This window comes from Pleurodeles waltl, chromosome 5 (assembly GCF_031143425.1).
Source record: "Pleurodeles waltl isolate 20211129_DDA chromosome 5, aPleWal1.hap1.20221129, whole genome shotgun sequence".
NCBI classification, from domain to species: Eukaryota; Metazoa; Chordata; class Amphibia; order Caudata; family Salamandridae; genus Pleurodeles; species Pleurodeles waltl.
In genome coordinates, this window is record NC_090444.1 from 627,871,195 (window position 1) to 627,898,930 (window position 27,736).

Genomic DNA, 27,736 nt, shown 5'->3' on the forward strand with positions numbered 1-27,736 from the left:
CAGTTCAGTATTAATATTTTATGTATTCATTAGGTGTATTTATGTATCATAGTCCTAAGCACATGGCTGTGGAGCACTTCACAGATAACAAGAAATACAATAAAAATACGTAGGCAGAGGAAGGATAATGGGAACAGATAGGGAATATAGATAGTAGTGAGGGCCCCGTAAGTAACTAAATGAAGGTGGTCATTTTGACTTTTGTGGTAAAAAACGCCTACCACTGCGGTGACGGCTGCCAAAACACCTTCAACGCAGCTGCCATCCGTCCGCCATATTATGAGCACTGGCGGACTTCCGCCACAAGAAGGGCAGTAATCTGGCAGTGTTCATGGTTGCGGACTGTGGTAAGGTGGTGCTGCTACCACTAGCACCATAGCACCACCACGCCAGTAGAACACTGCCACCCCTAACATGACCTGTGATGCGGTCTGGCGGTGTTCTGCTGGCGGGGCACTGCTGGCAGTAGCAGCGCCCCTTCCCGTTCCCTGCTGGAAGACCTCCTCGACAAAGGTAAGTCGGGCTTCCGACAGGGGAGGGTGGTGGGAGGGTGGGGGGTGTTGTGTTTGTGAATTCGTCTGTGTGTGTTGTGTTGTGTTGTTTGCGTGGTTGTATGCATGAGTGAATGCGTCTAAGAATGGTGAAGTGAGTGCATGTCTGCATGTCAGTGTGATTGTGTGTAAGAATGTGTGCAAGCATGTCTGGAAGTATGTGTGTATGAATGTGTGTTTGCCGGTGTGTGTATGCCAGTGTATGCATGAATGCATGTATGCCAGTGTGAGTGATTGGGTGTATGCATGGTGCGCGTCTGCAGGTGTGTGCATGTATTGGGGATGGGGGTGAGTGAGAGGTTAGGAGGGGTGGGGGTGTGTGAGTGGATCGGGTGGGGGTGTTTGTGAATGTCAGGGAGTGGTGGTTAGTGTGTGTAGGGGGGTGGGGATGTTGATGGACGGAGGGTGGGGGTGTCAGGTGTGTGTTGGGGGGAGCTGCCTACCAGTGTCAGGGAAGGAATTCCCTGTCACCGGTAGAGCCTACCACCATGGATTTCGTGGCGTTGGTAACGCCACAAAAACCATGGTGATAGACAGGCTCATAATGCCGCCGGCGGTACTGTGCCAGACGCCGGGCTGGAGATTGATATCTCTGGCCCGGCGGCTGATACCGTCATGGTGGTATGAGTGGAGAAATGGGGGGCTGGCTGCATCCAACCTGCCATTCTTATATTGTGGCGGTATGTACCGCCAGCCTGTTGGCGGTACTACCACCACATTTACACTCATTGCCGGGGTCATATTGACCTACTAAGTGTTTCAGGTAAGATCTGAATGGGTGGGACTTCGGTATTCTCCTATATGATAGTATGTTGTCATTAAGTCTGCTAGCCTCAGACTTGGGGGTTTATTCACTTTATCACACAATGCAGCACAGCAGCCAAAGTCCTGCACTGTGCTGCGTGAGAAGGAGAGAGCAGGAAAGTGCCATACTTACAGAGATATGGAACTCTCCTCCCCTCCCCACTCCCTAGAGCCAGCGTACAATCAGGCAGCCGTACGACACACACACATACACTTGTGCCACACTACAAGGGTGGCTGTGTGAGTCTACCTTTCTAGTATAAGATACAATGCTTAGATTAACTTAAAAAACTTTCACACTTTCTATGTGTGCTGTACAGTGCAGGACACATGCAAAGTAGAAAATGAAAAGAGAAATAAAAGCATTTCTCCTTGATAGTGCCTTTTTGAAAAGGGCATTACAATTTGACGCAACACCCTCTACGTTTTTGTTCGTAGATAGGGTTTTGCATCAAAAAGAGTGGGTGGTTGAATGAGAACCACAAAATAACTGATTTGTACCACACATCCTTTAAATTTGGTTAGTATGCAAATTATGTTTATTCGAGTGCACAACGTGTATTATGTCAATATGCCACAATATTGTGTGCCACTTTATAGTTAAAGGGAAAAAACACTTATTTTGTCCATAAGATGGGTTTTCCATACAATATTTGTGGTATCAGGAAGCACATTTGTCTGTAGAAGTAAAGGGCTTCAAATGGATCTTTCCAATGTTCAGCCACTTAGACCACACTCTGAAGTATTTTAGACTTTGTTTGTGCTACCCAAATCTGCTTATAATTAAAAAAAAAGAATACCATACGGGCCCTGATTCTAGTTAGAATGTTTGGGATTTCATTCCCTTTTTCAGGGAAAATAGTACCCCAGGGCAAAGCAGAAGCTTGAGATCGTGTTTTGATGTTCCCATTTCTTAAATTCTTTGTCGTGCTTAGAGATTAATTTGTTGGTCAGACACAATTAATAAAATCTACACATCATTAAAGTTATATCATTTCTACCAGTTATGGAAAGTACTTCTCTAGTGCGATATCATCTTTGGGAAATGTGGGGTTTGAAACCACAGTTTTTTCTGGAACAAGTATAGTTAAAGTAATATTTTAGAATGTTTAGAATTATTTGAGACAGATTTGTCATGGCTGCATTCTAAAATATTTAATTGGTTATGTATACCTAGTGATGATCCTACAGTCAAGCATTCAGGAATTCCACAATTAATATTCAGTAGAAAATATACATCATGTACATCCACGTTTGTCAGTTGTAGTATAACTCGGACCCTTGCCATGCACAGTTTTATCAACATTTTTATTGCAAATGTTGCAGTGATAATATCAAAGATGCCATAGAAGACATCATCAATGATAAAACAAGTGGAGTAATTAGTGGTGCATGGCGAAGGCACAAGTTATAGTTACCCTAGGGAAAAAGTTACAGTTACTTGAAATAAATTTAACTATAACTGCTGAATTTCTATGTTTTTTTATCAGTAAATTCAGAACCTAACTATAACACCCCCGTAACCTTTGTTGTTTTCAGTGAATTTCATAGTTTTTTTAACATAAAGTAATTTTAGTTCCTATATGTTAATCCAACCACCGCCGCACAGGTCTTTGGCCATACAGCACAGCCTTTCACCATGCGCAGTCAGGGTTGGCCACAGGGCCTGTCTCTGTCAGTGGATCTGTGAGTGGGTGTGCGAGTGGGTCTAAGTGGGTGCATGAGTGTGTGAGTAGGTGTGTGAGTGGACGCATGAGTCTTTGAGTGCATGTATGAATTAATTAATTATGAATGAGTCTATGAATGTTTTTTTTAATTTATTTTCTTTGTATACCCTCAAATATTCAAGGATATTCGAGAATATTTGTGAATATCATGAATGGTGAAGAAAAAACATTTTAAACCCATAATTTGCCCTAAAAACCCCTATATCACACTCCTGGGGTCAGGGTACCTCCACCCTGACCTCTTGTACCACTTATCATTTATATTTTCAACTCCGTGGACCCTGTCTGATAACATAAAATGGCAGCCACAATTTTCTAGTCAGAATGCGACTAGCCAATTACAGTACTTCTGTTCATGCACGCATTTGTGAAAATTTGCAAATATTCACAATTTGTTTACTGCCAGAGATATACAAATTTATTTTCCCTTTAATATCTCCAAAACTAGTGTACAGATTTACACCAAAGAAGCAAAAGCACAATCTACGTACCGAAAGCTAGCTTTCTGTCAAATTTGGTGTAATTAAATCTAGCGGTATGAGCTGTAGTCGGGTCTAAAGGTCCCATGGTAATTAACATGGGAAACATGGGCAACGTTTTTGAACCCCACCCCCTTTTTCTCTGCCCCCAATTGACGTATCACCCTGAATCTTTCCATTTTCAACCAAAATCACTAGGGCACTTTTTGTTGGAAATTTCATGAAGATTCGTCAAACAGTGCCAAAGATATAGGTGAGTCAAAAAACGATTTTCCTTTGGAAACATGGTCCTAACTGTAACTACCTACTGGCGACCGCCAATAGGTAATATATTGAAAATCACTAGTTTGAATTTACTGATCTAGTTATATCATATTCAGCCAAAATTATTTCTTACCTTGACTGCGTATTCGGCATCAGTTGATTTATGCACACACCGCTTGCATACAGAATAGGATCCAATGCCTATGTCTTCTTTGATCTCATAACCATCGGTAAAGTGAATATTGTTCCCATGTAACTGCTATTGAAAAAGACAAACAGAATATTAGAAAAAGGTGGGGTGTTCGGTGTCAAAACAGGTGTTCTTGATTCACAGTATTCGTCTCCTATCACTCAAGAACTACTTTAGTGCATGTTTTTTCAGTAATAGAAACAGAAGAAAAGATTTTTAGGGATATTTTTAGGAATTCCTACATTTTCAATTAAACAGAATTTTTGTTGGGGTTTGCTATGTGTCAAAAGTCTGCGTCCTGGGTTACTAGGAGGTCAAGTAAATTTAACATTTTTTGGTAGCTATTACATAAATATATGTCTTTTGAAGGAGCCCATGTAAGGCCCTGTCAGAAGTCAAAATTTGTCAGGGCACTGACCCTTCTTTTTAATGTCCACACTCCCTGGCATCAAAAGAATCTTGCAAGCTCAATCAACTAGCATGAATGCAAAAATGTAGGTGTCTGCTTGCCGATAGAGCAGATAGCTTCTTTGGGTGCTCTATCAAAATATTGACTCCAAAATCTCATCTGACCATAGTAGCGTAGTCATCATATTGTGACTACAAAAATATCGGTGACCAAAATATCAAAGGTAAGTAATTCGTTTTTAAGTGTATACTATAATATCAAAGTTTTAAATATAGTTTACTTTAACATCACTTAGTGTTGTGGTATAGTATTGTATTGTTTTTATTTTGTTATATAAGTTATTGTAAAATTATTGTATTTTTAATAAATACGTTGTTGTTACTTTTTTTGGGTTGTTGGGCTCATTAGCTATTGGGTGGGTAGTTCCTTTTGCATATATAAATATGTACTAATTAAGTTAATTTCTTAATTTAGTTTTGTCCTTTTATTTTAAATTTGTTTTAAAATCTGTAACACATTTTCAAATTATGTGTTGTTTTTTAATTTCAGGCTGCTGGGTTCCTGGGGTAGGTAAAATCTTTTATTAGTTATATATTATTTTATATATTTTAACTGCTATTTATATATTGTATTGTTTACTACATTTTGTATTTGGGGGGCATGGCTTGACCGCTCAAGATGGCAGACCCCACCTAGCAGAGCTCAGGGGCGGTGTGCAGAGAAAACTGCACCAATCCTGCTTGCCCTGGCCCTTCCTCTCACCATCAGCAGGGGCCCATGACTACAGCTAGTATGGCCAGCTGCATGTGCCGGCTGAGGGTGTGGAGACCCATTGGGACCTGCCCAGTGATCCTCACGGGCCCGGGATGCATACCTGGATGTGGCATCTACAAGGGCTGTAATTGCTTCCTGGCCGGTGAGGAGAGGTGGACGTGGCAGAGGGTAACTGAGTCGACTGCAAGGGGAGTCATCTGGCCCTGCCCATCCAAGCTGCTGCTGTCGGGAAACTTTGTGGGACGCAATGGCACACAGAGATCTTGCATGGTGGCCTAGGGAGCGAGGCCAGAGTTCACATGTTGAGCCCCCGGCTGCCCGGGTACTTCCCCTGGACTGTGCAGCCCTTCAGCCTGGGAGTCCAGGATGGCGGGCTCAGCAGTGATGCCAGCCACTGAGGCGGTAGGCGTGAGAAGTGGCGAAGGGTGCTGCAGAGACTGATGAGGCCGCTTTGACTAATGCTGACAGGGATGCGGCTAGTTATGTGCTCTGCTGGTTTACTCACCCCCTGCTTCCCTCTTCCCCCCAGGCATGGATTGAAGCCTCTGGTATCCATGAGAGAGGCGGTAGAGAAGGGAGAGCCGGTCCTCATGCTGAGTTGGGGCATCACCAGCATGGACTGCCCATCAGGTAGAAGAGCCAAGGGGAAGGCTACAGATCCATCTTGGGACCAGGTGGGTTTCCACACACTGAAACCCTCCAGGTGGCCCACAAATATCCATTAAGGTGCTAGCCATTGAGTGGGCAATCTGGGCCCTCAGCAAAGAGCATTCCGCCATGGCTGATCTGGACAACTGAAGTAAGGCAGAAAGAGACCCCTGTGGCCTGCTCTCGCCCTGCCCCTGTTTTTTACCCCGTGCAAAGACAGTGGGCCCTTGAGGGTGCTGCCTCCTGATAACATGAGGCTACTGTCCCTACCAAAAAATTGCCATAGGCCTGCATTAGACACTCACAGCTCCCTTCCTCCAATCCATCACTTTCCAGATCCCTGGGGCACTCACACATATAACGGTAGGCACAGCGTGTCTATCACCAGCTGGCCCCCTCCACCTATGAGCCTCATCATCACGACCCTCAGTTCAGGATGGGCCACCTGAAATAAGCAAGGGGGGAGTCCAAGCCACCATCCCTACAGCCATGTCTCTGTACTAAGCCAAATCAGGAGAAAAGCATCCAGCCCATCCCCAGGAGAGTAAAGACAAGCTGGATGCTATACTGAATGCGATGGAGCCACAGATATTCAGTGGAAACTAAGATCGAAGAATTTCGTACTGAATTTGGCCAACTCCAAGACCATCGGAAGCTGGCCTTCAGGAAAACAGATGCGGGGTGCTTCCTCGAAGACATCAAACCCCGACTGGAACCAGGAGAAATGCAGTTGTGACCTCCCCGAGAGGGTACAGTGTCTCAAAAGCTGAGCAGAGGAAGCATAGAAGAGAGCTTGTCACAACAACATATGGGTGGTGGGGCTCCCAGAGAGATCTGAAAATTCCTGCGTGATGATCATCTTCCTAGAAGATTGGGTGAAATCATTCACCCCGACGCAGACACTGCCCCACAATTCTCCTTCGAGTGTGCACACCGGGTACCAGCTCGCCCCAGGCTTACCGCCTCACCCAGTCATTACATGGCTCCTTCACTACAAGGACAGAAATGGCATCTGACAGGCGGCCTCTCTTGAATTTGAAAACTGCAAGGTCTCAGTGTTCTCTGATTATACTGTGATGGTACAACAGTAGTGCTCCTCCTTCCTTGTGGTGAAATGTCAGCTCTGGGATCTCTACCTTCGACACTCACTGTTGTACCCAATGAAGCTGAAGATCATCTATTGCAAATGCACATATTTCTTCACAGAACCCTCTTCAGATTGGGACTGGATTGAACACCACACTGACAGCAGCACCTGCCCACCCCATGGATAAATATGGTGCAATCCACACAAAACAATGTCAGGACATGGCGGTCGCTGTGCCGTAGGGCACCGTCTCAACAAGAGCTGTGAGGGGAACAGCAGTCAGCTATAGCCATGGCAGGAGCATTCCACCAATCCTCACCCCACTGGACTCTGGCACAAACTCCTGTCAGTAAAGATGACATCGCCCTTGGCCCCTGATACCATTCAGAGTCATTTCCCTTCCCCCTGGTCACTCCACAGACAGCCAACGACCTACTCTGATGCTTGACAGTAAACAGCATGGTTGCCTGACCACAGTAAGCATTGCCTGGCCACTAGGGGCCTCATTGCCTTCCTCGAAACTTCATCCCCTGCAGGCTTTGGGGGGGCACTAGACCAACAATGTCCCGCCCCGGAGCTCACTGACACTTCTCATCGAGCTAAGACTGCCATGAGAAATGATTTCCTGTTCTCTGCCCAGCACCCCATCTTTTTCACATAGGTCACTGTTTCAAACAGCCCCCAACCTACTGAATTTTTTCTTGGCTACTGTTTGGGTGTGCAGCCAGTTTCTACAGGCTCCTGGCGCTGTTCCAGTTTGTTTCTATGTTTTCATAGTCGCTTATCCTGCAGCTTGAGCATTACAGGATTCACACCTGTGTGCACGGGTGGGTGGACGGGGGACCATGTGGTGGTATGCAGTCAGGGTACACCTTCAAACACCCTTACCCTATGACACACCGTCTTCTGACCAATCCTATTTCTGAGATTCCTTGTTGAAGGTCTTACCCCAATGGGTGGACATCCAGTGGGTGTTGGGTGTGGACTATAACAGCGTCCTGGATGTCCATCAGTACAGGCTGTACCCGCCACTCCCCCAGGCACCCTCACATCTCCACATGTCACCTTTTGTCCAATGGGTTAAAAACTGATCACTATCAGATGTCTAAAGAGCACCCAACCCACACCACTTGACCCCCCACAATCCACTTGTCTGTCTTGATAGTTTTTTATGCGCTACCTCCATACCGCCATGGCTGGAACACTCAACCACCTTGGTCAAGTCATCTCTGACCACACAGCACACATATTTGACCTGGAGTGGAGGGCATCCACCTCACCAATGCCTACCTGGCGTCTACCTAAGACGTCCTAGATGACCAAGTCTTCGGAGACTCACAACTCACACATATAGGTCACTTTTTTGCCAAGGACCATGCCACAGGCACTACGCATGCTATCCTTTAGGATGGTCACCATGGGCATGTGCATTCAAAACATGGTAGGACAGGAACCTAATGGAAGCTGAGGACACTCTGGCAGACCACAAGTGTCAAGCTCCCCATGATGCTCAAATCTGGCAAGGGTAAGGAATGGGCAAGCAACCCTAATGGAGCTTCTGATGCTTTAACTTTGCAGCCTGCACAGTCCAGATACACTCACCTTTGGACAAACCCAGCCATCTCCTGATGTTGCTAGCATGCCAGGAGTCCAGCATACTGCCCATTGCTGAAATATCCCCAGATATTGAACCCCCGTGTTCGAAACTGACCATATTCAAGCATTCTATAATTAATACTCTGCCATTTATCGGGCACCTACTGTTCCACATCTCGACATAGCAGGGGAGTTCCTGGCACTCTTACCCCTACCCAGCAATTCCATAATCAAGCTTGGGGAAATGTGATGACCCAATAACAGTGATAGAGATCAGAAAAGTTATCCATGACCTGGCCAGCAGTAAGACACCAGAAATTGACTTCTTTTGGAGTATTCTGACTGTTTCTCCACTCACCTAGCCCCAAACTGGCTGACAGGTACAATGAGGCTTTTAATACTGGAGCAGTCCCTGCATTCCTTCAAGAGTCTCTCCTCATCTCCCTACTCAAGCCTGATAGGGATCCCACTTGCCTGCCCTCTTATTGACCCATAGCCATTCTGGTGCTTATAATAAAGTACCTGGGAAGATTCTTGCAGACTGCTACCTCCAGATACTGCCCAACATCATACACCCGATCACAACGGGGTTAGTCCCTGGCCGCAGAATGTTGAATAACCTTAGAAGGATATTCCATGTGATGGATCAGGTATTGCTGCAGTTGCCTCATGCGGTATGCTTGATACATGACCTAGAGAAGGCATTTGATATGCTGTCCGGGGATTACCTTTTAAAGGTGCTAGCCAAGCCTTTAATCAGTAGGCCACTCCTAGAATATACTAAACTCCTGTATTCTACCCATCCTCTTGTATGCAAATTAGCTACTTGACATCTGCTTTGTTCCCGGTGGGTTGTATCACCTGCCTGGACTGCCCTCTGCCCCCCATACTTTTTGCCATTACCATGGACCCCTTGGCTCTCCATCCTTGATCGGAGGCCATGCACTGGGGAATCCCACTGGATGGAACAACACATGCAGTATCACTATACGCTGATGACCTCCTGCTCTATCTTCAGAATGTCAATACGGGTAACGAAGCGATGTATGTGGTCCTCCAAGACTTGAGGAAGTGGTGAGCTTATGGGTAAACTGGACAAAATTGTGTGTCTTCACCATTGTGCCCCCCCCCCCCGGAGATTCTGCTCAGTGGCGTGCACTGTCCTGGGTAGGGGACATGGTTCAATATTTAGGCATTCAATTATGTTGTTTGCAGCAAGACCTGTTTGAGGGTAACCTGATTGGGTGCTTATGACTCTGAAGTTCCAGACCTGGTTCTGGAAGTGTCTACCCCTTGCCATCATGGGAAAGATTTCCCTCTCGAAGATGATCGTCCTTCTTCAATTGCTATCCTACTTTGTAAATGTACTGTTCTACAGACCCTGACATTTCTTCCAGGAGCTGGACTCGATGCTTGGGGAATTGATCTGGGACAACAAGCAATTGCCGAATAGCCCTTAGTAAACTACAACTTTCAGTGGGGTGGGGTGGATTGGGAGCCCCCTACTACAATTAATACTACCTCAAAGCTCAACTTAGGTGGGTTACTCACTGGCTTGTGGGTGGAAAACTACATGAAACCAACACTGGAGAGGGGCTCTTTTACCCAGACATCCACTATCAGCTCCATTTGCCCGCTATTAAACTGTAACACTTGTGGTTGCTGCATGGCCGGGTAGCCTGTAAGTGCCTCAGATGGATCTTCCAGCTGAGGTGCCATGTCCAACCATAATTTTCCACAATACCCAACCGGGGTCTACCAAGATTCCATGGGCCCTTCACTGCTGAAGACCGCTCTACCTGGCACGATAAATCCTTTGACACAGTGGGAAATCTGTTCCAAGCCCATTATTTGTTAACCCTGGACCAGCTTCAGCAAGACCATAATATGCCCTTTTACTCGGACAACTGTTAGCTGCATTCTGACACCTATGGCACCCAGTGGATGAGGATGAGGAACCACCCACCCATACTATAGGTGCACCTCTCACGCCCTAGATGTCAGTCTAATGCAGCCGATCTCTAACACATGCTATGGTCATGTCCCACAGTAGCACACTACTAGTATGCCATAAACAACACCCTTACCATTGTCACGGAGCTCACTAACCTGAACAAATGGACAGTAACTTCCCTGGAATTTACAAACAGGGAAAAAAATCACAAAGTGTGAGCGTGATTCGCAAATCTAGCCCCATTGTTGCCAAACGCACCCACACATTGCACTGTAGAGCCAACCAACCTCTAGTGGTCACAATATGGCACAAGGTGTTCCTCCATTGGAGGGAAGCCGAGAGTGTCACCATACATTGTGAGGAAGCCCGACACCTCAGTAAAAGACATATAGTGGTGGCCTGGGATACCATGCTCACCCAGAGAGCTGGTGTATAAGGACAACTCCCATTGAAAATCCAGCAGTTGGCTGCCATATTGCCTTGCGCTTGGCCTGCTGGCCCGGACCGCAGAACCTGGGGTGATACTACTACCAGTCCTTCTACCCCAATATATCACACTATTAGAATATTAACAACAAGTGGAAGGACTAATGGGTCGAGATGGTGATGCTGGGTACACCGCTCCATAGGGCCTCCCACCTGCATAGAGATCCCTTATGGTTATCACCTCAGCTGTTGCTCATGCTGCCATTTGTGTCTCCCCCTCCCTAACAGTTTCCTTTTCTCCCCCCCTTTTTTTTCAGAGGTTCACCTCCTTTGTAACTTAGGGCCCAATTACGATCTCGGCGGTGAGACTGCCAGACCACCAGTATAACAATGGGGAGGCGGCGGCCTCCCCTTTGTGGTTTTACCATGTTTGCACCAGGTAGACTGGTGGGAACAGTACGACTGAATTGGCCTCAGCTCTCAGAGAGAGCCAATGCAGCCACACACAGCACACACGGAATGCACAGTGTTTGCCATGGCTGGGACCCCACCATGAAAAGGCTGGCAGAAAGGAAACTCGACACTGCCTTTGCTGACCACGACTTTCACCACTGCCAAACCATTGGGATCTTTGATTGTGGCAGTGGTGTTGTGGCTGTCTGACCGCCACCATTGTAATCTGCCGGGTGAACCAACAGAGATGTGGTGGTTGGACCGCCACTTCGAGTATGGCAGTCCAAGGGCGCACCGTACGCAGAATCAGGCCCTTTGTATTGCGGCTGAATCGTAATGGACTTAGCCTCAACACATAAGGACAGCACTAATTTATATTAGAATATTGGAATGTTGGGAGCTCCAATTATAACAATGGAGTGCTCTGGGCTTCTAATGGCTAGTAGAAGCCCGGAATTCCAACATTTGAATGTTGGCCACAGCTATTGCTGTGAACAAAAGCCTCACGGAGCCCGGGGGGATTTAATTTATTTATTAGAACATGCTTCCCTCTAGTGACAGAATGTTCTAATAGCCTTATAGCTCTCAGTAGCTGGGCTATACCAGCATTAAAGTCTTGCTCCCTTGTTAAAGGCCCGAGCATTTAATGGTTGGTATAGGCCGCTACGGTGCGCTAAAAGGCTATACTGTATCCCTATGCGAGATCTGCCTTAATGTTTTGGTACTTGCACTTCAACGCTAGTCGTGTAATAATGTGTAGAATGTAACATTAGTTCCAGCAAAATGTACCTATTTCATGAAAATAATTTCTTATATGGCTGCAACAACTGCTCAGATGTAACAAAAACCTCAATAAAAAGAGTTTGGGAAAAAATTACATTTTCTATTTAGGTATTAACTTTGTAAGTTCAGATTGTGATGTTTATTGGGGGAGTGGTTGGGTTGAGTTTAATTGTGTGTTAATTACTGTTTCTTGAATAATTTGTTGTTTATTTAATATATTGTGATTGTCATTTATTGCTTTTATTGTTTATTATATTTTCTATTTATTTATTACATTTTATGCTTAGAGTTTTAGGCATTTAGTGAATTGGATAGATTTTTTGACAAAAATGTAATGATTGCTATTACAATTTTAATGTTTAAATTATATAAATTATTTGATTGCAAATAATGAATTGTATTTAAAATAATGATCTTAATGTATACATTTTTTAAATTGTTTATTTGATTTTGGTATTTATTTTTCAGTAAATTTGTTATTAATTTGCTATTTATTATTGTTATATTTTAATATTTATTACTTTAACAAATGTATATATATATATATATATATATATATGCAAAACAGAAGAGATAACTCATATATATATATATATATATATATATTATATTTCAAGGGGGAATTATATTATTTTCCATTAGTGTAGATGGACCTAGCCCGCAAACATACTCAGTTACAAATATTTGTTTCAATGGAGTAAAAATAGTTAGACTGGATTTAGAATTGTAAATCTGACACCCCCTTCCTTTAATTTATGAACTTTCTCACTGTGTGCATATATAATAGTATATTTTAATATGTTTTTAGCTTTTTGGATGGAATTCGTTTTTTGTTTTTTTTATAACTATTTTGAGTGTATTTAATGAAAAAGTTTACATTTTTAAGCTATTTAACCTTTTCTGCATGATTTAAATTATGGTTTATTTGCTAAATTGCTTTTTAATGCTAATTATATAGTTTGCTTTCAGTTTTTCCTAGTTATTAATACATTATATTGGTTTAATAATGTGGCTGTAATTAAATATATTGTTTTATATTTAAAAGCATGTTTATTCATCCATAATATCAATTTTACTTTGAAAAATGTCATTTGTTATATCATCTTTTAAAACAATTTTCAAGCTACATTTATTTCTATGACTTTTAATCAATGTTATTGCTTATGTTGCATATCTGTTTATAATTTACCTTTAAAAAAAAATGTAGATTTTTTACATTACCATCATGTTAAATACATTTATATTTATATGCCTACCTATGTGAGGTTGATATATTGGTCCACGACATTTTTGTATTTGATATGTCGGGTCCTGGAAACCCATATAAATACACTCATCACCCACCTGTCAGAGATGCCACGGACACCACCTTGGTGCAATGTGTATTTTATTCACCCAATTCAGTTTGGTGGTTTACTGTGGCATCACTGACTGGTGGATATATATATATATATATATATATATATATATATATATATATATATATATATATATATATATATATATATATATATATATATCTCAAAACAAATCCCTTTGAGGATTAGAGTGACACACAAATTATGCAAAAAAGAAGAGAGAACTCTGGGTATATCCCAAATTTAGATGGAGAGCAGCTCCAGTAGGAAGCACCCTGCAACACCAGCGACACTCTAGATTTGCTCACCTAAAATGTCTGTTTATCTAGCAAGGTTTTTAAGCATAGGATCAGCACAGTGCTATCCACGCCGAGCCAGATAGGGACAAAGTCTTTTGCCATTTGAACAGCAAAGTCTTTAAGCATAGGTTTGACACAGTGTTGACCTTGCCGAGCTGTAAAATGTCAAAAGCCATTTACCACTCCAGGCACTGTATTACAGCTTTGGACTGGTAAAATACCATCCAAGCCAACCTGGAATGAGTAAAAACAACCCCTGATATGTGTTTCACTCTCATTAGAGCTCTTCAGAGAACTACTCAGAGCTCTCCCTACTTTTTTGCATATATATATATATATATATATATATATATATATATATATATATATATACGAGCATGGGCAAATAGTCTTAAAACTGATCACAGGATAGATCTGAGAGATTACCCCATGTTCAAGGTGACCTTCAAATATTCTCAGTTAACTTTTGTCCAGGGGTGATCCCTCCACAAGAGTGGGGGTGCGTTCCTCTGCTAAAAAAATGCCCCCAAAATGCCCCAGAGCTGAAAAATAAAAAGGTAATAAACTTTCTTTAGTACCATTTTATTTTTCAGCACCCTGTCCTGAACGGAGTGTCAGCACGGAGCGGGCCACTTCTGCTCGGCTGCTGAGTGACAGCAGCAGGGAGCTGTGCACTTTAGTTTAAAGTGCGCATGTTCCTTTCGCCGGCTGTCTTTCGACGGCCAGCCTGACATGCGCACTTAAAACTTCTTTAACTTAGTCTTAAGACAGCTGGGTTAGAGAAACACAGGCCTCCAGCACTCTGGTGAGTGCTGAGAGAGCCCGTTCCGACCAATCCTGATGTTGGTTTCATGCTGGTTACCAGCATGAAACCAGCTTCAGGATTTGGTAGTGCTGTTTCCTGGTCCCTGCACCACGTTGGAGCCACGATGAGAGGAGGACGCTGTGAGGAGAGTGAGACCGGTCGCAGTCAGGTAGGTGTCTTTTCTTTTTTTTTTTCAGAAAAGTTATTATTATTGTATCCTTCCTGCCCTGCTATTATTATTGTATCCTCCTCGCCCTACTGTAAATGGACACCAGTCACCACTAATTTTGACCCGTTTATGAGGACCCTATGCCCCTAAATAAGATTTCTAAATGAGGAGGTCAGACTATTAAAGGGCTGTGCAGGTGCTCCTCCACTTAAACACTCTTGCCTCCTCCCTCCCTTGACTGGCAATATGCCTGAATGGCTCTACACATAAAGGAAGGCCCATCTTTTTTTTATTAATTCCTTTCATTATGTCTCCATTGCAAACATTATGTTCTATAATTGTGCTTATGTTATGTGTTTAGGACTAGAGACGCAAAAGAAGGTGTATTTCCTACAGTTCAGAAGGTAGGCCTTCAATTCCATTAGCCAGTTGTGCGACTCATAAAGCTAGGCTATGCTCCAAGGTGAGTCGTGTTTAAAGGGAAGAGTAAAAAAGAGAGGGCATCAGGTTGCCTGGGAAGATATGTACAGGCCTGGGGTGTCATGTCCTCCCTGCACGGTATTATTTTTATAATGCCCTGCTAACTTGGCCCACTGATCTTTAGAAGCTTGGCAGGCATCTGAACCCCAAAACACCAGAATATTCATGAGATTTGGTACTGAGACCAGTAGGTTTGGCGAGACTTGTTCCTGACTCAGAAAACTGTAAAGTTAGTATACAGGCCATGGAAATTAACTGTACTGTGTGCTGTCTTGTCCGCAGCCTACCCTGTGTGTATAATGTTGAGGTATCAACACTAGGGCTGACTCAAAATTCATTATTTAGAATGCATCCACCTCCATTTTGCAATCACCGGTCTTGCCTGTAATTCAAGCATCATTGCTTTTGTTGGAATTATAATTGACACCAATAAAAAATAATGTTGAAAACTCTAATTAATTGATTGTATCTTAGAATATTAGACAGCTCAAATAAATAAATGTCTCATTCTGGCTCAGTTCTAACCTACTGGTTGGCAGACATTTTAGTGCTCAGTTCAACCCTTTTACTTTCACAACCTGGTTCGCCTCTTCTGCAGTTTTGCTGCTACAAAAATTATCTCACTTTGTGATTCTGAAGAGCTAAAGGTCCCAATATGAATGTGTTGCCCTTATGTTTATATTTCTCATTCAGTTTGATTACTAAAGTTTGGGACTGAAAGACATTTGTTAGAGCCTTGATCATAGCTAGTTTCCAAATATTTGAGATATAATTTATAATTGTACCAAGTTAATTACGTCGTTATTTGAATGTTTGAGTACCAAGGTGTTCTCATACATGGCAAACCACTCCTAAAGCATTTCGAGGCTTCCAACATTAGACAACGCAGACGACCAAGAGGTGTTTTTTATGGACAGCCTCCCCACTTCAGCTACAATAGGGAACTGGCCTGTCAGGAAACGCCATCGTTCTACATGCAACTTCAGGAGAACGTGTGCTGCTTCATATTTAGCACATTTGCAGTGCGTTTTCCACCAGCAATATGGCAAACATCACCATAAAACTGCAGCAAGTGACTGGCTTGCAGCTTACCAAGGCAATGGGTCAGCAGTATTTATGATGTCTGAAGGACTGAGGGTAGACAGACTTTTTCCGACTTATTGACACTCATCATTCCCTATCACCTGGCACTACATCTGCAGCAGCAGATTACTTTTGAGAATAAGGCAGGCCCCAAATTTCCAAAAGGATCCGTAGTTTTACTGCCTGGCCACTTGTGAGTGAGCAGAGTAAACTGTGGGGCAATTAGGATGTTGGAATGGTGATTTTACAAACTGAGGATAGTGGAAATTAGGATTGCCATTATGGAAGTGGTGCCTTTACAAGCTATATGTAGAGGGATGTCTGAATTACTGGTATGAAAATGGTGCTAAGGTGTTGTGGTCAATGTCGATTTTAGAATGACAATGGGGCTCTATGTTCTGTGGGCAATGACGTTTAAAGAAATGAGAATGGTTTTTTACAAGACGAATCCCGGAAGCAATTCATATTTCTGAAATAACAATGATTAACAGTTTGGTGTGGGACCATAGGGACACTGTTATGACAATGTTACTACAATTTATACGGCAATGGGGGTACCTGATATGGTAATTCTGTTCCGTAGTTACTTTGCATAGTGGGGAAATGTAGAAACCGACAGGAAAATATGTCATTTAAACACTGGTTCAAAGTGGACACTGACATTGTGGTAATATCTATAAAACAATGACTAAATGTACGTTCTGATGCCAGAGCCTGTTAGATTAGCAAACTGAGGGCCATGTATAACTTGCAACTCTTCCACACCAACAGGCAATTTGCTTGGCAGCTGAAGCTACCCACTGAGAAAGTGAGCAGCCTCTTGCTCAATCAGCAGTCCTGGACTTTTAGAGCGTCACTGAATATTTCTTGACAGGTTGTCACATTGAGTATCATGTTCACAGATTCCGGGCTACTTGGAAACCTTATGCAATTAATGTCAGCGTGGTAGAACTTGAAAATTTATAACATCTTCGAAATGCCCTTAAACAGGACGTGATCGCATCTGATCATGTTTCATTCTATGTCATATGCATTTTGATGGGCTATTTAACAGTTAAATGAGTAATGATGTACATTATGTACTGGCAGAGCAATGAAAGCGTTTAGGTTATCCTGGCAAAGAATTTTCAATACACACTTTTTCTAGCATGGGACACACTGGACCCGACCAGCATAGCTTTTCCTCTAGCACATATATTTGCCTGCTATGCGTGTAATGTCTTGCATTGGGCACATTTTATCTTACGGTTTCATCCACTACAGAACAGTATTCTCTGTACTGCGGCAAACTTGTTAAAAATGTAATAATTCACTACTTCGTCTTTGGAGATGGCTCTTAAACTTGCTGATAATTAGCCAGTATCTGGAAACTATGTTGAAAATTTTTTGGATTGGTATGTATTTTTCCAGGGCTCATTTTACTTCCTAAATGTATCACTACTTAACACATTTGAGATCAAATGTTAAAGGGCCAGATGCAGTGAGTTTTTCTCCGATGTATTCATTTCTTGCACTTGGCCAACACATTTTGCTACACATGTAGCACGAGTTTGTTGCATATTGTTGCGACATCTACATACATGGCACAACGCTTGCATGTGAGGGATACATCTGATGATGTTTATCTGGAAAGATGGTTGGCAGTCAGGTTAACCCCTGTCCAAGCAAGGACCCTCACTCTAGTCAGGGTAAAAGAGAATCACCCTTAGCTAACCCCTGCTTACCCACTTGGTAGGGTGGCACGAGCAGTAGACTTAACTTCAGAGTAGTAGGTTTAAAGTATTTGTACCAACACACACAGTAACTTAATGAAAACACTACAAAATGACACAAAACAGGTTTAGAAAAATAGAAAATATTTATCTAAAGAAAAAAAAGACCAAAATGACAAAAAATCACAATACACAAGCTAAGCTATCACTAAAAATCATAAAGAGTCTTCATGTAAATTTAAACAGAAAGCTAACGCTGTTAGCATAAAAATGTATCTTGGGTGAGTCAAAAATAACCCAGCACGGGCGAGTGTGCGTCAAAAAGGTTTTGCGATGCGCCGATTTCACTCACAAGCGAGACCTTGCGTAGTTTCTTCCTTAGTCGGGTCGGTGTGCATCGTATCTTCTCTCCGCAGGAGAGCAATCCGTCGATCCGATCAGCACTCTCAGGTCCGGCCAGGCCTTGCGTTGTTTTTACACGCCCAGCGGTGTTTGCGTCAGAAATTCAGCTGCACGATGGTCCGAAAACCATGCAGCGTAGGTTGCGATCTCACCAGCGTCCTTCAGCGATGCTGGGCGTTGTTTCTCCAGCCGCGGGTGTCAATCTTCCGGTCACGTTGCATGCGATCGTCAATTTTCAGCTGCGAAGCCGGAGACGCGTAGATTTTTCAGCCTCAGATCGGAGTTGTGTTGATCCTTTCCCGGCGGTCAGTGCGTGGAATTCTCACTCTTGGGCTGCAAGCTTCTCCTTTCAGGGTCCCAGGAACTGGATGGGCACCACTTGGCAGAGTAGGAGTCTCTCCAGAGACTCCAGGTGCTGGCAGAGAGAAGTCTTTACCATCCCTGAGACTTCCAAAAACAGGAGGCAAGCTCTAAATCAAGCCCTTGGAGAGTTCTTCACAAGAAGGAAGGCAACACAAATTCCAGTCTTTGTCCCTGTAGCACAGGCAGAAACAGCAACTCAAGGATAGCTCCACAAAGCACAGTCACAGGCAGGGCAGCTCTTCTTCCCCAGCTCTTCAGCTCTTTTCCAGGCAGAGGTTCCTCTTGGTTTCCGGAAGTGTTCTAAAGCCTGTGGTTTTGGGTGCCCTTCTTATACCCATTTTGCTCTTTGAAGTAGGCTTACTTCAAAGCAAAGTCTCTCTTGATTGTGAAATCCTGCTTTGCCCAGGCCAGGCCCCAGACACACACTGTAGGAGGCTGGCCTGGCTTGTAGTGGGTACCAAGGGGTACTTACACTCTGTACCAGGACCAGTTATCCCTTATTAGTGTAGAAGAGGTGTTTCTAGCAGCTTAGGCTGATAGAAGGTAGCTATGGAGAGCAGCTTAGGCTGAACTAGGAGACATGCAAAGCTCCTACTATACCACTGGTGTCATATGCACAATATCATAAGAAAACACAGATATACTAAAAATAAAGGTACTTTATTTTTATGACAATATGCCAAAGTATCTCAGTGAGTACCCTCAGTATGAGGATGCCAAATATACACAAGATATATGTACACAATACCAAAAATATGCAGTAATAGCAAAAGGAAGTAATGCAAGCAATGTAGAATTACAGTAGATTGCAATAGGACCAAATAGGTACAGGGGCAACACAAACCATATACTCTAGAAGTGGAATGCGAACCTCAAATGGACCCCAAACCTATGTGAGCTTGTAGAGGGTCGCTGGGACTGTAAGAAAACAGTGAGGGTTAGAAAAATAGCCCACCCCAAGACCCTGAAAAGTAGGTGTAAAGTGCACCTATATTCCCCACAGAGCACAGAAGTCGTGATAGGGGAATTCTGCAAGGAAGACCAACACCAGCAGTGCAACAAAGATGGATTTCTGGACGAGAGTACCTGTGGAACAAGGGGACCAAGTCCAAGAGTCGCGACAAAGTGGAGATTGGGCAGATGCCCAGGAAATGCCAGCTGAGGGTGCAAAGAAGCTGCCACTGGATGGTAGAAGCTGTGGATTCTGCAAGAACGAAGAGGACTAGGAACTTCCCCTTTGGAGGATGGATGTCCCACGTCGTGAAGAAGCTTGCAGAGGTGTTCCCACGCAAAAATACCACAAACAAGCCTTGCTAGCTGCAAGGGTAGTGGTTAGGGTTTTTGGATGCTGCTGTGGCCCAGGAGGGACCAGGATGTCGCCACTTGCGTGAGGAGACAGAGGAGGTGTCCAGCAAGATAGGGAGCCCTCACAGATTCCGGCAGCACCCGCAGAAGTGCCAGAACAGGCACTACGAAGAAGAGTGAACTGGGGCTCACCCGAAGTCACAAAAGGAGATCCCACGACGCCGGAGGACAACTCAGGAGGTTGTGCACTGCAGGTTAGAGTGTCAGGGACCCAGGCTTGGCTGTGCACAAAGGAAATCATGGAAGAGTGCACAGGACCCGGAGCAGCTGCAAATCACGCGGTACCCAGCAATGCAGTCTAGCGTGGGGAGGCAAGGACTTACCTCCACCAAACTTGGACTGAAGAGTTACTGGACTGTGGGAGTCACTTGGACAGAGTTGCTGAGTTCCAGGGACCATGCTCGCTGTGCTGAGAGGGGACCCAGAGGACTGGTGATGCAGTTCTTTTGGTGCCTGCGGTTGCAGGGGGAGGATTCCGTCGTCCCACGGGAGATTTCTTCGGAGCTTCTAGTGCAGAGAGGAGGCAGACTACCCCCACAGCATGCACCACCAGGAAAACAGCTGAGAAGGCGGCAGGATCAGCGATACAAGGTTGCAGTAGTCGTCTTTCCAACTTTGTTGCGGTTTTGCAGGCTTCCTGAGCAGTCAGCGGTCGATTCTTTGGCAGAAGGTGAAGAGAGAGATGCAGAGGAACTCTGATGAGCTCTTGCATTCGTTATCTAAAGAATTCCCCAAAGCAGAGACCCTAAATAGCCAGAAAAGGAGGTTTGGCTACCTAGGAAGGAGGATAGGCTAGCAACACAGGTAAGAGCCTATCAGAAGGAGTCTCTGACGTCACCTGCTGGCACTGGCCACTCAGAGAAGTCCAGTGTGCCAGCAGCACCTCTGTTTCCAAGATGGCAGAGGTCTGGAGCACACTGGAGGAGCTCTGGGCACCTCCCCTGGGAGGTGCAGGTCAGGGGAGTGGTCACTCCCCTTTCCTTTGTCCAGTTTCACGCCAGAGCAGGGCTGGGGGATCCCTGAACCGGTGTAGACTGGCTTATGCAGAGATGGGCACCATCTGTGCCAATCAAAGCATTTCCAGAAGCTGGGGGAGGCTACTCCTCCCCAGCCCTGACACCTTTTTCCAAAGGGAGAGGGTGTAACACCCTCTCTCTGAGGAAGTCCTTTGTTCTGCCTTCCTAGGCCAAGCCTGGCTGGACCCCAGGAGGGCAGAAACCTGTCTGAGGGGTTGGCAGCAGCAGCAGCTGCAGTGAAACCCCGGGAAAGGCAGTTTGGCAGTACCCGGGTCTGTGCTAGAGACTCGGGGGATCTGGCATTGGGGTGACAATTCCATGATCTTAGACATGTTACATGGCCATGTTCGGAGTTACCATTGTGACGCTATACATAGGTAGTGACCTATGTATAGTGCACGCGTGTAATGGTGTCCCCGTACTCACAAAGTCCGGGGAATTTGCCCTGAACGATGTGGGAGCACCTTGGCTAGTGCCAGGGTGCCCACACACTAAGTAACTTAGCACCCAACCTTTACCAGGTAAAGGTTAGACATATAGGTGACTTATAAGTTACTTAAGTGCAGTGGTAAATGGCTGTGAAATAAATTGGACGTTATTTCACTCAGGCTGCAGTGGCAGACCTGTGTAAGAATTGTCAGAGCTCCCTATGGGTGGCAAAAGAAATGCTGCAGCCCATAGGGATCTCCTGGAACCCCAATACCCTGGGTACCTCAGTACCATATACTAGGGAATTATAAGGGTGTTCCAGTATGCCAATGTGAATTGGTGAAATTGGTCACTAGCCTGTTAGTGACAATTTAGAAAGTAAAGAGAGAGCATAACCACTGAGGTTCTGGTTAGCAGAGCCTCAGTGAGACAGTCAGTCATCACACAGGGAACACATACAGGGCACACTTATGAGCACTGGGGCCCTGGCTGGCAGGGTCCCAGTGACACATACAACTAAAACCACATATATACAGTGAAATGTGGGGGTAACATGCCAGGCAAGATGGTACTTTCCTACACACACCATGGAGTTGGAGACTACATTGTGTGAGGGCAAGCACAGCCCTTTCAGGTGTGAGTGACCACTCCTCCATCCCTCCTAGCACAGATGGCTCATCAGGAAATGCGGACTACACCCCAGCTCCCTTTGTGTCACTGTCCAGAGAGAGGTGCAAACAGCCCAACTGTCAAACTGACCCAGACAGGGAATCCACAAACAGGCAGAGTCACAGAAAAGGTGTAAGCAAGAAAATGCTCATTTTTTAAAAGTGGCATTTTCAAACACATAATCTTAAAATCAACTTTACTAAAAGATGCATTTTTAAATTGTGAGCTCAGAGACCCCAAACTCCACATGTCTATCCGCTCCCAAAGGAAATCTACACTTTAATCATATTTAATTTAAAGGAAGCACCCATGTTAACCTGTGAGAGGGACAGGCCTTGGAACAGTGAAAAACAAATTTAGCAATATTTCACTGTCAGGACATATAAAACACATTACTATGTACCTGATTACGACTTCGGCGGAAGGGGTTAATCCATCCCAAATGTGACAGATATCCCGACTGCTGAATTACGAGTCCAATATATCTTATGGAACTCGTAATATGGCGGGTGGGATATCTTTCATATTTGGGACGGATTAACCCTCTCTGCCGAAGTCGTAATCAGGCCCTATATGTCCTACCTTAACCATACACTGCACCCTGCCCTTGGGGCTATCTAGGGACTACCTTAGGGGTGTCTTACATGTAAGAAAAGGGAATCTTTAGGCCAGGCAAGTGGGCACACTTGCCACATTGAATTTACAGTTAAAAACTGGCATGCCTCGCTGGCTGCTTTTAAATTAAAGTTACTTGCAAATTCGACTTTGGAATTAATAGTACTTCCAAAGTCTTAAACTACCTTATTTTTATATATGTCACCCCTAAGGTGTGCCCTAGGGTTGGGTGCAGTTTAACTTTAAGCAGGGACATTATAAAATATGTTAAGCCCTGGTGAGGAAAAATAGCCAAATATGTTTTTCCGATTTGTAGTGAATAGGTTCCATAGGCCAAAATGTGGGGGACTTTATTTTAATTAATAAAGTCTCCAAAGGAGCTAGATATTGCAAGTTTAGTCTCAAACTGAATAAATGCAAGAACTTAGCATTGTTGGATTTAATATAACCAGTTGAGGGAAAGAGTTTTAGAACTCTTCCTTAAAGTTACCAGTATCAGTTCTGTAGTGTCCTTCTCTGATTGGCCAACATCTGGCAGCCTGGTCAGGCTGCCTTGATGTATGAAGTGGCCTGGGCTGAACACAAAGGAAATGCCTGTGGAGGAGATCTTCCTCAGAAGATGGTGAAACTGGATGGGGTAGAGCAGACAAAGTGCTCTTCAAAGGAGGGAAGAGCATTTGGAGAAGCTCAGGACCTCCCCCATTTCCTGCAAACCCAGAGAACCAGGTGCCCTCTTGATTTGATTAGGAGAGGGGCGTGTTAAGGATTTTTAGCCACACCAGTGGGTAGGCTCAGCCAGACCCAACCTCCAAAATTCAGGTTCTGCCATTTTAGATCTTTAAGGAAAGTCTCTCCCTGGGATTGGTTTTTACCACACTTCCCAGGAAGTGGTTATCCAAGAAAATAGTGGTCTGCCTGTGATTGGACAGTCCCCCCCTGCTTTGACCCCAGAAGCAAGGATAAATATGGCTAAGCTGCACGCACACCTCAGATCCCTACAAGGAACAACATCAGAAGAATAAGGACTGCCCTGCTGGACCCTGGATCTGCACCTGGACACTGCACTCTGAAGGACTGCAGCAGCTGCACACTTGGGCTTCACCATAAAAAGGACTTTGCCTGTCTTCAACTGGTTAAAGAAGGGACTTCCTGCTTGCTACGGGTGAAAAATAGCTAACCAAGGTCCTCTGCCTCAAAACTTGAAGGAACTAACCGGCAGCCCAGTGGCTAGAGGTCATTTTTGGATTGAACCAGGTGCATTATGGGAGTTGAAGTTCTAACTCTCAAAGAGCAACTCAGAACCTCTAGACCCTCGGGTGAGTTGTGGACACCTAAAGGACCTCCTAAGACTTTCTGGAAGAAGATCCAGAAGTTTGGAGAACTTTGGAGAACTTTTGGAAAAAAGCTCCATAAAGTGACCGACCCACCGTGGTCAGTCAAGCCGGCTTACCTGACTTGCAGGTTCATCCCGCTGAAAAGCTCAGGAGCCCCAGACTTCTAGAATTTCACCAGAGACTCCTGGAAAGGTGATCCTATGACCTTGCATTGAAATCGCTTTCTGTGGAGGGTCCACCCCCGTCAGCAGGAAAAAGCTAAAAAAAAGTGACAAAGTCTGAACGTAAAAGGTTGGCCTGGACATCCCGCGCAGCGTATCCGAGGAGGGATCCAGGGAAATCGGATCAAGATTCAGCTTGACGGGCCGTCCATTGGGACCACTGCATGGGCAATGCATGGGCCCCAATGGGGCCCCCCGCACCCCTTTCTGCCAGCCTTTGCATGAGGGTGAGAACGCCATGCAAAGGCTGGCAGAAAGGGGACTCGTAATCCGGAGGGGCCGATTGAGACCACAGCACCGCCAGGCTGTTGGCTAGCGGCAGTTCTGCCACGGTCGTAATGTGTAGGCCAGACCACTGCTTTGTTGGAGGTCTGATCTCCACCGCGGCCCTGGCGGTCTCATGACCACCAGGGTCATAATGAGGGCTTAAGTCTGAAGGTAAACTTTTGACTGAGGCCTCCCACTTGCTGTAGCTGAATAGAGATCCATCGTGGTCGGCATCAAACTTTGATTTTGCCCCAGTCTAGTGCAACCAGATGACCAGATAGGTGCTTTTAGTTTCTATGTGCTAGAAAACATTAATTCTTTAAAAATTCATATCTCTGGTTCCCCTTATCTAATTTTAATTGTTTTGGTGTTGTTTAAAAGATACAAAAATAATCTATATTTATGAATTGGAGTTGGACTTTTATTGTGATTTGTGTTTTACTTATTAACTATTTTGTGATTTTTAAATACTTTAGACACTTTTCTCCTAAGTTAAGCCTTGTCGCTCACTGCCAAGCTACCAAGGGTTGAGCAGGGATTAATTTTTTGAGACCTGACTGGACTTAGTGGGGTTTAGTGGCCTATTGCTAAGTGTAGGTACTTACCTGCCCTTACCAATAATTCACTTTCCAACATGGCTAATGTAGTGCCCTGCTGGATACGTTCTAGTGTTTGCACTGTGCTGTGTCGGCAGCCACTTCACTCCCTGAGGGTTGTCCTGTCATACTCACCCCACATCCATCCATCAGAGGCATCTGGTGACACTGCCAATAAAAGGGGCCGGGCGCATGTGCTGTGGGCCAGTTATGTGCACTATAACTATGTGCCTGTGTCCTCCTTATCGCTTCATGTGTGTCTAGGTCCCAAGATTCTAGAGCTACCAAGGGGCCAGATACTTGAACACTTCACACAGTACGTTCAAGCAGCGGGGGCAGTGCCATCAGTATATAACCAAGGATATGTCTGCCATGGACTAGACCCTACGATCTGGAAAACAGGTAAAAAATCGATTTGATGGTCTTAAAACGGATTTAAAACTGATATTCTAGAAGAATGTAGAGGATTTTTGGTAGTAGGTGTGTGCCAAAAATAATATTCCATTGGCTGATACCACTAGAATAGAGACAGGAAGTATGGGCCAAAAAGAATTGCCACTGGAGAAGAGGTGGGAAGTATGGGTCAAAAACAAACTGGCACTGACTGATGCCACTGCAGAAGATGTTGCTCGAAACTGTATTTATTCCTCGTCCTACATGAGAAGATCATGAGGAAAGCACAGACACCATACATCTTAGGTGATGAAACAGTGGCACAACCTACTGTGCATTATTCATGTATAATTGCTTGTTTAATCTTCCAGTACATTTCATGATCGATACTGGCACTCAACAAGTTGGGTAACATGCACAAAATAACCCTATAACTTTGTCTACTAGGAAATATACTGCTAAGTAGTCACTGCAGATATCTCATTCACCACCTATTACCAGTAGCGGCTCGCGGGGCGCGAAAGGGGAGATGTGGAGCGCCGGGGAGCAAACATTGATTTAAAAAACACAAACCTTCCCTTGCCATCGCGCTGCTCCTCTCCTTCGTCTTAGGCTGCAGCACAGGGTTCCAGCCTGCCCTGTGGTCAATCCTGATGCTGCTCAGAGCAGCGTCAGGATTGGCTGGGAGCGGCCAGCCAGGGTGCTCCCAGGCAGACTGTGAGCCTGTGCAGGCTCTTACCAGCCCGACAAATATGTTGCTGGGCTGGAGTAAGCCTACTGCGCATGTGTGTTTGGCCGACCTGAGACAGCTGGCCAAACATAAATGCGCAGTGAGAGGGAGTGCTATGCACTCCCCCTCACTGCTCGTCATCCCCGTGGCTCCGCCCCTTTACCAGAAAATGATAATAAACTATGTTTATTATCGTTTTCTGGTAAAGGTTTTGCAGCTGCCACTGCTGGCGGGGGAGGGGGGCCTCTCCTCGGCCCAAAAGGAGGAGCCGCCTCTCCCTATTACATGTCATCATCACCCCATGCATACATTCCACACAATCTACTGACGTATGAACTGCATGCAATTAATTTCACTGGAAGATGTAAGAATGCACAGGAGTGTCCTGTTATGAAAGCTCACATACCTAAAATATTATTTCCCCCAGGAGAAAGATTGAGCTGTTATAATATGGTTTGATACCGTCCATGCCGCCTGTGCGCAGAGAAATCCAAAACGTATTTTTCTGTTTAGAGTCAGTGGTTTAAATTGTAAACTACAGGTAGGAGTTAGCTCAGGGATCGCAATCCAACAGGCCACTTGTGATCATATTCTTAGCGCTTCCTGCCACAGTCAATTGTCCTGTGTTTTTTTAAACGCTCCACTCACATGAAAACATTTAATTAAAGTCGCAAAGACGAGGAGCTAGATGTGCATCTTCATGACATCTACGGTATCCTCCATTTGAAGAAAGGGCGCGACATATATTACAATATGTCCAACCGCCATGCTCTTTCAAAGAAACAAATGCAAAATGCAGACTTACAGTACAGGAAAGATGAATTGTGCCTTACCCGAGCAAGTAGTGTGAAACTACAATAAATTGGTTTATTATATGAGAGGGAATGTTCTGTGGACAAGTGGCGGAGAGTGCGGTCTCATACATCACGAAGGCATGAAACCACAGACGTGTATGAGGATAAGGCTTGTGGGTCAGCCGTAGTGTACCTCTCTAATGCAGTATGACCCTGAAGACATTTGCATGACCTGCATGAAGAATGAAATTACCGAGGGCTCCAAGTGGGATGAAAAAAGTGAGGGGTCCCGGAAAGGGGCAGGGCCTATCGAATTAAGGTCTTGCCCGAAACACATTCACTGAAATTCACGTACAGAACCGCTCTACCTACACATTTGTATAGAATTATAATTGCAACTAGCACGCTTGACCACTGCAGAGAGGCCAAGTAGCGGATGGACACTTTTTTGCTCCTGACAGGCACTGAGAGACACTCACACTGCCTCCAAC

General features: G+C 44.7%; 1 protein-coding gene across 1 annotated transcript in view; it reads right to left on the bottom strand.

The window, feature by feature from the left end:
• The window catches only part of RPS6KA2 (ribosomal protein S6 kinase A2), a 1,517,835-nt gene that overhangs the window by 293,657 nt on the left and 1,196,442 nt on the right, over positions 1-27,736 (bottom strand). The window contains exon 14 of the mRNA XM_069234488.1: positions 3,959-4,084. Coding sequence (XP_069090589.1) covers positions 3,959-4,084 — 126 coding nt within the window. The remainder of the gene's footprint in view (positions 1-3,958; positions 4,085-27,736) is intronic.